The following is a 12,767-nucleotide window of genomic DNA, read 5'->3' as shown; positions in this document are numbered from 1 at the left end:
ATATATACACACACATATATAAACATGTATATAAAGATATTATACTAATTCACATATTTCCAAGAAGTTTTATATGTTTAGTTAAAAAAAAAAAAAAGTGTATCATGACAACAGATGGGCAACTTAGGCTCTGTCAGAAATGCTATATTGTCCCACCAATGTATAAGAAAAAAAAATCCTGAAGGACTCTTGCACATGCCATACCACTATAAAATTGGGTCTCTAAAAGTGACTATTTATTTTAAGAACTATTTTTATATTTTTTATTTTTGTAAATATTCCTGTGCTGCAGTACTTATTGTTCCAGATGAATGCCATCAACTTGCACAACATAGAATTCTTCATCTTTCTGTTGGATTTTAAAATTGGACAACTTTTCTCTCTCTGGCTAGGTACATACGATCTGAGAGGTCCATAATACTAATTAATTTCTGCCTGTCTATCATCTCATCCAATATCCTCATACTGGTTGGACAGACTCAGACACATAATAAGGTATGACTGGTGATTATTCTGATTCTTTTTGTGTATTTATGTTTTGGCATATAGTTGGTTATTGATAATCTAAACATTCATTCTAAAATGGAGAACTTCTGACAAAATTATATTTTAAAGCAAAATTTGTTTATTGGTTTCTGAATAAAAACATTGCCTACTCCAGTTCAGAAGTGTATACCCTTGGCTTAATTTCCTGTGGGTTGAGAGGTTGTTCATAAGAGTAAAAACGTATGTTTATTAAACATTATATCAAAGCTCTGCGAGTTCAAAACCTTGGGACATCAAAAGCACATATTTCGATTCATTAGTCTAATGGTAATAAGATCTAATTGTAATAGATAGAAGGCTTGTGTTTTGGTCTAATTTATTAACATATTGATTCCTAAAAGGTAACTATGAATTGCTTACAAGTGTAACATCTCTCTTGAAAATCCACCTGAAAAATATCCATAGGTAATAATTGAAGAAAGTGTTAGATGAAAGCTACTTTAGATTTTATGCCTTTCAAAATTTTTGGTTAACCTAAAAGTCTTTTGATACTTAGCAGAATGTAAAAGTATGTTTTCTGTTTATATGAATGAACCAATTTATATGAGTTCAATGACCATGTTTTTTCCCAGAAATGATTGTCTTTACTATTCTGAAATGCATTTTAAGAAACCCATAATAGCAATTTGAAGTTAACTTACCCCTGCCTCAAAGGGATTCTGTTAAACACCACTTTGATAACTTATTTGTCAATCAATCACATGCCTTCAGGCCTGTTATTTTTCAGCTTTTTAATTTTCAAATACTAAAACGAATAATTAAAATTTTTCCCATAAGCCATCATTTTAAAATAATCATGTGCACTTCAGTAGGTTTTTTTCATGTATTATATATTCATAGGACATGTATTAACGTCAAGGATAATGGATAGTCTGTTTATTTTGCTAACCTACGTTCCTAAGACTGGTGATTCCCACCAAAAGAGTCCAAATTCTAGGTCTGGGTAGGACCTAGGAGGCTGCTTTAAGTGATTCTGATGAATGTTTCTTCTTGGCCCACATTGCCCTAGGTCAGGGGAAGGGCCCAAAGAGTAGGCCACAAATCCCAAAGGAGAAATCAAAAACGACAACCCCATCAAGGACCCTGTAGAAATAAAAATAACTTTTATGTCTTTGAGTGTTTAATTTTCCTCCATTTATTTCCTATATCTTTTCTTCTTAAAGAAAGAATCTGAAAGAAAGTAAAGACTATTAAAATATAGTTCAGGTCCATGTTATAAACATTTAATACAAATTTTAAAAGGAAATACATAGTAAAGAAAAAAGAGAGAGAGAGAATGACTAAAGGTGAAAGGGATGCCAATCAGAATTGGGAGAGAAGAAGGCACAAAATAACCAACAGAATGAAAAATTAGGGTAAACATGAATGTAAGTGAAAAGAAAAAGGGAAACAAAAAGGCAATCATAGGAAGGAAGTAGAGATAAAGCGGATGAGATGGACTGTAAACCTTAAAGAATTATTAAATTACTCATGTCATTCTTTCCTCTTTGGTTGTTCACTTGGGCTGGACCTCAGATCTCTTAGAAATGTTCACACACTGGTTAATACCTATTCCCAATTTTTTAACTGCTTGCCCTTCAACCTTCACCCAGAAAAAGAGAGCTTTCCTCTGAAATAGGAATTGTTTATCGGGATCAGGAACCAGAAAAAGTCAAGCTAGAGCCAGCTTGAGCTCAGAGTTTAAGTTTTTTTCACCAAACATTCTTCCTTTTCTGTTTTTTTCTACCCTCCAAACACTCTTGACTTACACCTCTCCTTAGACTATGAAAAACTGCATGATCCACAGTACAAAATATGCTTTTAAAACTTTCATGCTGTTTGGTAAAGTTTTTATAAGTTCTGAGCCAAATGGTACTACAGACATTTCTACAAGTTGTACTCCACATCATAGTGGTTATGGTCTAAATCACTGATGTACAATAGAAGTGCAATGCAAGACACAAATACAAGCCACATATGTAATTTAAATTATATTAGTAGCCAAATTAAAAAGATAAACAAAACCGACAAAATTAATTTTAATATATAATGTTTACCTCAGTATATCTACAATATTACCATTTTAAGACATAATGTAAAATTATTAATGCAACATTTTACAATCTTTTTTAAGTCTTCAGAATCTGGAGTATATTTTATACTCATGATACTTCTTAGTTTGAACTAACTACATTTCAAATGTTCAATAGCTACATGCAGCTAGTGTCTACCATGTTGTGTAGGTCTAAATGCCAGTTATATTCAGAAACTAAAATTATCTCAAAAAACTACATTCTGTCTGCCCAGTTTGAACTTCATAGGTTTTCAATGTCCTCTTTTTTTTTTTTTTGTAATAATGTCTTTTGAGATCTCCAAATATTATGAATATCAAAGACAAGATAAATTTGGTTTACTTTTCATTTCTTATTTTGAGGAAGGGCTGATATTGACTTACTACCAAAATAAGAGTGTGATGTAGTTTCTCCCCAAGTAATCAACTATAGAATAGCTTCTGTGTAGTTTTGCAACCAAAGTGGTTTTGTTTCAGATTGACTAATACTAATTTTTGCTGCTATAGTTATTGATGCATTTGGGGAGGAGTGGTTAGTAAGTGGTAGTATTGATGAAGAAAATAAGAGATTATTAGTTTGTTCTTATGCTATATTAATTTTGCTTTACTAGCTCTGAGTAGATATTCTTACAATCCTAGGACAATTCACATTAGAGTGATTAGAAGAGAAAATTACAAAATTCTGGAATTTTATTCTTAGTCACTCAAAACAATATCACATTTTCTAGGGGAAATAATCTGGTTTTTTATTAGTTGAATTAGATTGACTCTATTTGTATTTATATATGAGAATTTGGTATATGAAAGACTACATCTGTTTGACTGTATTTGAGATTAATGGTGTCTCAAAAAAATAGAAAAATACAAAGTGTGTTGTCTGTATAAACTTACGTACATAAACTACAAATAAATTTTTTGAAACTGTAAGATATTGTTCGATGACTAAAATATTTTATTTTGGCTTTGTATAGGATCCCTTTGCTTCTGTGGGCATTTTTTCATTGATCAGATTTGTATCTTTGACTTTCCTGAGAAGTTTTAATTGATGCTTTCGTATTCCCATCTTAGAAAGTGTAAACATCTGAGAGAGCTTCTTGATGTAGAAATTATTTGATACTGCTTCAGTGAGTTGTCATGGCTAGTTTGTATGAAAGCTGGTATCTGATGTCGATGTACAGAATAGTTCTGAAGTGTCATATGAGGGCGTTTCTCTGAATTGCTTATTGAAATATAATTGACCTGATTATCTTGCTACTGAATATCTCTGCTTCCTTTTGAATTGAGATATAAACAAGCTGAAATAATTCATCGCATAAAATAAATGTATTCAAATGTTTTAAATGTATATTCAATTGCTGGCAACAAAGTAAGGAACCAAGTGCATTTTATTATATCTTTTCTTAAAATGCAGTTGTAAAATTAAATTATAACCCACTTCATTATATTTTGAGTTTTCCCATAAAGTGATATTTCCCTTTTATCTCTTTGTGCATTTAAACTTTCAACCAGGATGTCTTTGTATTGCTCAAATGTTATTCATTTGTAAAGAGTTTCCTTTTCACCTTTAAGTGTTTGTGTTGAGCTGAGTAGACTATTTTTGGTACTACTGTTTTGCAGAAAGCAAAGATTATTTTGAAAACATAAATTCAGAGCATAGTTTTTCTTAATGACAAAAGCATATATTGCTTTTGCTTCAAAGGAATTTAAGGATTTAAAGGATTTATCATATTGAAGATTTCATAGCACTCTTTTTAACTGATAGAAGACAAATTTGACAAAACTCTTGGTTTTTTGGTTAGATAAGGATAACCACCCAAGAAGTTCAAAGAGCTGGGAGATAGCTTCTGTCTCTCACAACCTCACTACCAGGTTATTATTATAACCTTCTTTTATTAAAGCAAGTCTAAGTCCAAATTTTATCACACATTTAGATATTTATTAGATAATCCCTTATTAGCAAATCAGGAACAAAACCTATTCCGTAAGCTCAATGAGGGCCTAGGTCTTTTGATCTTTTAGATACTTTCACCCACCCTGTATGTAATATTCACTGAGGTGGAACTGACGTGGACATAGCAACAATCTAGGAGCAGGATTCTGTGCCCTTTAGTCAGTGTCGTTCAGTCCTCCTAATCCAATGTCTGGACACAGAATGATGATTGTGGATAAAATCGTGAGCCCCATCGCTAAAAGATATGGGATATAGGCCTCAGTGGAATCTTACGTACAGTTCATTTAAGAGTAAGGGGTGTCTAACTGTTTTAGCCAATACACGTATCTTCAATTCCTTTACTTTCACCAAAGGGAATCCATTAATACATTCATTATAGTGATTAACCAGACACTAGTTCACCAATAAAGACTAATCTTTTGTATTTAGTGTGATAATGAGTAAAGTGTTGATTGTGGCTAGATACACCTCAGTAAGAAGGACCTGTAGTTGCCGGGTATGGGCCTTCCAAATATAAAGCCAACTGACCAACTAGTCTAGGCATTCTTGGACTCCTCCTAGAATTACAGGTTAAACTAACTGGCACATATATGATATCATACTGGAAATACCAAAATATTATAAAATAAATTGCAAATATTATAACAAACATACAAAGGTTAATATTTTGAGAAACACTAGTCAATTGTGAGAGAACAAAGAGATATTAGCTTGAGTCTTAATTGACCTAGGAGTAAAGCGAAAGTCCTCATTGATAGATAAAGGGAAGTTTCTAAATTATTTGGGGTGGTCAAACATATTCTTAGCATTATTTAGGAGAAAATTATCTCATAGTTCTTTATGTATGGAGCATTGTATTACATAATGGGCTGTGTCTTTTATTTCAGACTTGCAAAAGATACAAAAATTCTCCATCTCAAAGCACTTTTAAAAGTCCCATTCTCTATTATGTTTTCTTCTATTTCATCTTGTGGTTATTTACCTTTTATAAAGATGTTTTGTTTTTGTTCTGTAGTTTGAATAGAGAGAATTAGTAAACATGGGCCAAACTAGTAGGTTATAGTTACTCTAATGGAAGATGATTTTGTTTTGTCATGGTTGTTTTTTTTTTAAAATAAAACCTTGAATTTGAATACCTTACCTTGGGTCAAGCACTCTCTAATTTACCTATTTGTCCCATCACTGTCTTTTGCCAATAGTCCCAGCTTCTTCACACATTTATGTATATGCCTGACCTCTAAATATCTGTGTGTTTTCAACTTCTGAGAAAAAATATTTAATATGTATTTATAGCTATCCATTCAGTTCTGCCTGATACCCTTCGAAGCTGACTGCCCCCTGCTCTAGAGATTCAGTGTTCTACATGCTTCTTTGGGAGATACCAGTCTCAGATGGGGATGGTTAAGAGAAGGCACTGTAAACCAGGTAGACTTCAGTATCCTAAATCTACCAGTTCTCCTAGTTGTGTGACTTAAGCATGACACACTGCATCTCTAGACCTAAGCTTGTTATCAAGGTTACATGAATTAGTACATATGAAGCACTTAACCCAGAGACTGGTATCAGCACTTAACCCAGATGGTGGTACTGTTTAAGTGTACGTACCACTTAAACAGTAGCTATAATTATGCCAAAGATAATTATGACACCTAGATATACATCTGATTCTGTCCTTCTCTTCTTACCTTCATATTTCCTCATGTCTAATTTCCTGCTCACCACTAAATTCACCATTTCTGTCTCCACCCCAGTCTTTTGCATTCAAAAGCAAAATTGAATGCCTTTTCTGTAGTCTCTAACCCAATTACATACTCTAGAACTCTGAAAGTTACCCTTGATGACTCCTTCTCTCTCATGGAGTAAATCTAATAAATCATCCACCTATGACAGTTTAACCCTCAAATATTTCTCAGATCTAGTTTCTTGTCTCTATCAGGTATTGGTCATACTGCTTACAGTATTATCAGCCCCATTATCTATCCTTGGGACAAACATTCAAATGTGACCACTCGATTTCCCTATGTAACATTTACTGTTGTCTCATTTCCTACAGAAGTAATTTTCAAATTGTGCTCAGACACAAGCAGTGAAACATATTTTGTTTATCTGTGAAGATTTTTTTATTCACTGCTTTTCTTGTAATAATATATTGGAACTCAGGAATAAATCGTACAAGAGAAAAACTTCTGGAGCTTGTAAAACCTGAGAAAAAGCAGATCTTAAAAATGACCCGTGCTGACCTCTCCATACTGTTTCTATTTTACTGACTTTTGTTATACCAGCATCACCAAACTTCTACTAGTTCATCCAAATTAATCTATTTTTTGTTGTTGTTTCATGCTGTACTTCATCCTGGGGCACTACTCCTCCACCCCAACCCCACCTGACTTCCTAACTGTCTTTATTTGTCTCAAGCTCATTCTCTGACACTCTGATCAGTTTTCCCATTAGAGAAAACCCTCCTTAGGCACACCTGCTCTGGGTTCCAGGATTTCCAGTGCATACCTATTATCTTGCATTATATTACCTGCTTCTAATCAAACTATACACTTCTTAGGGCAGGACAAGGTTATACTCATTCTTAAATCTCTTGCAAGCATATAGTCTATGTATAGTAAGTAAATAATAAGTATTATTAAATGAATGAAATAAATTTGAATATATTTGTGCTTATATCTATGAATCTAATAGCTGTCGTTAGTCTTACAAAAAGCAGAGTCCCCCACTCTAGACAAGGTCTCAGCTAATAGTGATAGATTATTTTTCTAGGGCCTGTTTTAGCTCTAAGTGATTGATGGCATGCTTTAAATGTGATCTGGCCCCTGGATTTTAGTTAAGGAGATGCTAAAAACTAGTAATTGTTAATCTTTTTTCTTCATAAGAATATAATGTTCATAGCCTTAAAAAGAAATGTGCTTAGTTATAATTCTTCTCACTGGAGACATATCCTGCCAATAGTGTCCCAAGTGTAAGTCTATTATGTCTCAAATGAATGTGTGATTTTAATGGTCGAGGGTAACACCTATTTAGATTCATTAAAATCTAATTTGTTGACTTGCTATGATGTTTGTAAAATGATTTGAATGTAATAAGCTTATGTGTGATTCACTTGGTCGCATTTTGAACTATCTTACTAACTTAGAGTTCTTCTGGATTCCTGAAAACCTTCATCAAACCAAGAAACATAATGGTTGGCTAGCTTCTTGATTTCCTCGGGCTCCCAGCAATAAAAGATGATTTCCCAAAACAGATTCCCAATGAAGTGAGAGACAGTGAGATAGCAGAGACTCTGTTGTCCTACTGTAACCTCCTCATCCCTCAATTATTCATTTCCAGTTTTGTGTGGTAAAAGCCAGAGACCACATTACTGTAAACAGGGCAAAGATCAGTATGAAGAATGGGCTCAGGGCAAGCAAAGAAGATGAACGTGGAATTATTTGACAATAGAATTACTGAAATGATTGAGATGTCAAGAGCTCAATGACCTTGAGGGACAAGGAAGCAGTTTGGACATTCGGTGAGTATTCTTAGCTTCAGCTTCAAAGCTGATCAAAACTGAAGAGTGAGCACGCACTCAACAGGGGAGAAGCAGAACATGAGTCTCAGCTTAGTGTGCAGGTGATTGCTTTGACAATGTCAGGCCTACTCTCATTAATTTTTGTTCATTTATGCTGAGGGAGTTGTACAAAAGCCAGACAATGCAAAGAAACCCCATGACTTGATTAATTCTACTCTCCATCCCCACCACCCCTGCATTAGGCTTGGCCTTCATGATTTCTCACTTTGACTACTATAACATTCTTCTAACTTTCCTCTGCAACTAAAGCCTTTCCATTAGCCCATCCTCCATATCACTGTGAGAAATATCTTAAACTTAAAGAAAAAACAAATACCTGATTGCATAATTCCCCTGCTGCAAACTGTATGATGGATCTGTAGGGCTTATGAGATTAACTCCATGTTCTGCATATCACATGCATTCAGAGCTGCCTGAAGTACCTAAGTTGACTTTGTGGGAAATCAAAACTGCACTCCTTCAGGGAAGATGCGGATGAGTTATAAAATCATCCTCTACCCCCAGACTAATATAGTCTCTAGCAAGCCTTCTGGCTTGGCAACAAGAGCTAGATTTCAGCATCCCCTTTCTGTTCCCTGCTAGGGACCCTCTCTGTGTGCATTCCACCTTTCTTATGGCTATGGGAGTTCCTTTTGCTTCTGTGCTTTTGCACTTGCTTTTTACTCTGATAAACTCCTGCCACACTACAGAGTGGACTTATGCAAACCATCTTAGCTCCTACAACACTCCTTTCTGCTTTCATAGCATGTGATACATACCTCTATTATTAGCACCAATCACCTTATTCTATAAGTGATTAATTCCTGATCAACCCTGCCCACTGTATTGTGATTCTCAAGGGTAGTATGTCTCTCTTTTTAGTGGATTTAAAAACTATTAACACTAGTACTTGTTTTATACATGGCATGAAATTAATAAATGTTGAATGAATGAATGAAGTTATGACTATACCTATTGAATGAGTGATAATATAATAGGAGTATAGCCGCTTCATCTTTGGGGGCCCCATTTGGAATAATTGCAATAGAGGTCAATTTTTTTCATTATTGTTGTATTGTTGTCATTTTATGATGATATAAGGGAGTTGAAGAAAATACTAAAGACTTACAGAATATTTTTGAGACCATCTTTTGATGAGAGATGGTTGAGTTAAATCAGATCTTATCTTTATGCAGAGATATCCAAAAGAGAATTTGAGAAATTGAGTGTCCTTCCAAGAGTCTCAAAGAAAGGTTGAAGAATATCTGCTTTTCTCCCCTGAAATCAAACCAGTAGAGAAATTACAAATGTCTCCCTATGTATTATTTTTCACCTTTCCCCTTCTTGGGACATAATATGAACTGGTCAGAAGTTTGGCTAATGTCAGTAGAGGAATGATGTTGGAGTATAGCTGATAATGTTTATGAGAATTCTTAATACACTGTAAAATACTGAAGTACCACATAAACATCACAGAAAGTGAATTACTTTAATTTACAGATATTCTCACAAAAAAATGAAAAGCCATTGAGATAAGATTATAATAGAATTTTCAATGGCCCATGATATGAACTTTGAGACTGTGCCTCTCAGGGTGAATATGAGGTGAAGAGAGTAGAATTTAAGTTATCACTAAAGATCTTTTGACCAAAGTAAAATTTGTCTCAGTATGACATTGGAATGGTGTCAAGAGTGTAGCAGATAACTCCTTTGACAAATGCTCCATAATGTAATTCAGAGGCTAGCAAACTTTTGGTGTAAAGGGCCATATAGTAAATACTTTAGGCTTTGTAGGACATATGCTATCTGTTGAATCTATTCAGTTCTGCTGTTGTTGCTAGAAAACAGTTATAGAAATAAAGCAATGGGTGTGGCTGGATTTGGCCTGGGACCTAGTCTTAGGCAATTTTGAGCTTTCTAGAAGTATCTTGTGTGCATACCAACAGAAGAACTGCAATGTAAGGTGAGGCCAGCCTATTTCTGGGCTGATGCTTTATGTAAAAATAACCTCCAATTCTGATGTGTCTACCCAAGGGTTAGCCTGTGTAGTCTGCAGAACTGGAACAGAGGACCTTGGCACTTTCTGAAAAGGCTTCTGCCAAGATGAAAAGGAGTGCAAAACACTTTGAATTTCTTCTTCTTCTCCTCCTCCTCCTTCTCCTTCTCCTCCTTCTCCTCCTCCTCCTCCTTCTCCTCCTTCTCCTCCTCCTCCTCCTCCTCCTCCTCCTCCTCCTCCTCCTCCTCCTCTTCCTCCTCCTCCCCCTCCTCCTTCTTCTTCTTCTTATGGAGTTTCCTTTTGTCGCCCAAGCAGTGGTACGATCTCAGCTCATTGAAACCTCCGCCTCCTGGGTTCAAACAATTGTCCTGCCTTAGCCTCCTGAGTAACTGGGATTACAGGTGTGCACCACCACGCCCAGCTAATTATTGTATTTTTAGCAGAGACGGGGTTTCGCCATGTTGGTCAGGCTGGTCTTGAACTCCTGACCTCATGATCTACCCACCTTGGTGTCCCAAAGTGCTAGGATTACAGGCATGAGCCAGTGCGACCGGCCGATTTTCTTCTTTGGAGCACTCTGGAACTTATCACAGAATGCCTTCACTTATGATGCCGATTGGTTCCCAGTGTATAACATTATGGAAAAAAACAGGAATCAGATCACTCTCAACCAAGCTGGACATTTTATAAATTGAAGAAGTTGAAAGTAGCTAACAAATACCCAATGCATGAGACAACAAAGCTGGCTGTCTTTGTAGAAGAAAACTTCTTAATATACAGCAGTATTTGTTAAAGCCTTTATTAGAGAAACTCTTTCATCTGACAGTCTTGGGCAGAGAAGTAACATCTGAAGCAGAAAATAGAGATGGCAGAGTTAAGCTAATTCCCAACTAAATTCATGCACAGGCAGAGTTCTCTTTTTACCTCTCTGCCTCTATCCTATCTCACCCTACCCTAAAATTTGGATTGTTATTATGTATATCAAATCATAAGCATTCCAAAATTTGCTATAGCAAATCTTGGAACTAAAGACCAAACACTAATGCCTATAATAAAAAAATAAGCAGATTAAAGTCCATTTTTTACTTCTTTTGTGATAGCTAGTCAGTTAATTTTAAATCTTAAGCCTTGAAGAAAGAACTAGGCATATGATGGAATTGAATCTAGGTCTTGACTATGAAATCTAAGATGTATGAAATTCAAAGTAAGTAAATTAAAATATTTGTAGTTATCTTAGGCTGCTAGTGGATCAAATCAAAGATTAAGACTTCAATTGTAATGTAAAGAAGAAATTACTAGCTTTAACAGTAGACATATAAGCAGAAGAATTTTAATTCGTTAATATTTGTGATGAGGGCCTGTATAAGTGCTTTGTTAAACTATAGTACACATAGTTTTCGTATATCTCTATAGATGTGTCTTTGGTAGATGATACATCAGTGTATACATGCAATTAGGACTACAGAAGGTTTTGAATGAATCTTATTTGTATCTATTTTATTGCCAATTAAATTCTATCTGTAATTTAAAGTGATTTTTCCTAATGAATAGAAACGTGGATTGCTTTTACAAAATACAAATTAGTTCTGCTTTTTTCATTTACTTATTTTTGTTTATTTTCTTTGTATTAGAACTAAAACCATCTATTTCTCTGTTTAGAAATTTCTGTTATATATTTTCAAAATCTCCAAAATAAAGCTAAAAGGTGAATTCTGTATACCTAAGAACAGCATCCTTTATTACAACGAAAAGGACAATCTGTCCTGATTATCTATTGCTATGTAACAAATTACCTCAAAGCTTAGTAGCTCAAAACATATTTATAATCTTCACCACTTCTATGAGTCAGGAATTTAGGAGAGACGTAGCTGGGCAGTTCTGGCTCAGGGTCTCTCGTGAAAGTGCAATGAAGATGTGTCAGAGCCACAGGAACCCAAGGTTTGCTTGGAGCTGGAAGGATCTGCTGTAAACTGACGCATGTTCCAGGTGTGATGGAAACTTCACTTACTCCAACTAAAGTACTTTAAACTCGACTGCTTCCTGGGCATGCACCACTTGTCAAGTTACTTAACCATTCTTCACTCACCAGCCTAGTGATCTTTTACAGTTATAAATCATATCATGCCACATGTCTGTTTAAAACCCTTCAGTGAATATAAGTGAAGCTTCTATTATTGCACTTGGAATGAAATCCAAACCACATAATATGGCCCACAAGCCTCAACATGACATGGGCCTATGTACTTCTTTCACCTCACTGCCTCATATTCATTACTCTTTTCTCTCTGTATATTTCTGTCACAGTGGCCACCCATTAGAAATGTTATAGGGGTGAATAAACCCTTAGTCAGGTGACATTCTTCTGGTTTGTACCTGTTGCCCTGGTGCAATTAGTAGCAAGACCACTTTCAAAAGCATCTCATCAATTATATGCTTTTCCTAGCATCCAGCTCTTTTCTCTGCCTCCTAGCTTTTTCATATTCCTCCCTTATTAGTCTTCTTCCAATCTTGGGCTAGCCTAGTTTACTTACATTAACTTACATATGTTCTGCAGATAAAATATAATCGTCTTAGAGAAGCTTTCCCTAAAATCCTACTCCTCTAAAATGAGCACTATCATGGTTTTTCCACTAATCTGTCTAGGAATCGTTTTTTTGGTGTTGTTTTG

The 12,767-nt window shown here is 35.1% G+C and overlaps 1 protein-coding gene across 2 annotated transcripts in view; it reads left to right on the top strand.

The window, feature by feature from the left end:
- Positions 1–12,767, top strand: part of ADGRB3 (adhesion G protein-coupled receptor B3) — a 765,428-nt gene that overhangs the window by 607,441 nt on the left and 145,220 nt on the right. For both annotated transcript variants that reach the window (XM_023230291.2, XM_023230292.1), the window contains one exon: positions 393–495. In XM_023230291.2, coding sequence (XP_023086059.1) covers positions 393–495 — 103 coding nt within the window. The remainder of the gene's footprint in view (positions 1–392; positions 496–12,767) is intronic.

The sequence above is a fragment of the Piliocolobus tephrosceles genome, chromosome 5 (assembly GCF_002776525.5).
Source record: "Piliocolobus tephrosceles isolate RC106 chromosome 5, ASM277652v3, whole genome shotgun sequence".
Classification (NCBI taxonomy): domain Eukaryota; kingdom Metazoa; phylum Chordata; class Mammalia; order Primates; family Cercopithecidae; genus Piliocolobus; species Piliocolobus tephrosceles.
Note: the sequence above shows the minus strand (reverse complement) of the source record. Positions and strands in the feature narration are given on the sequence as shown.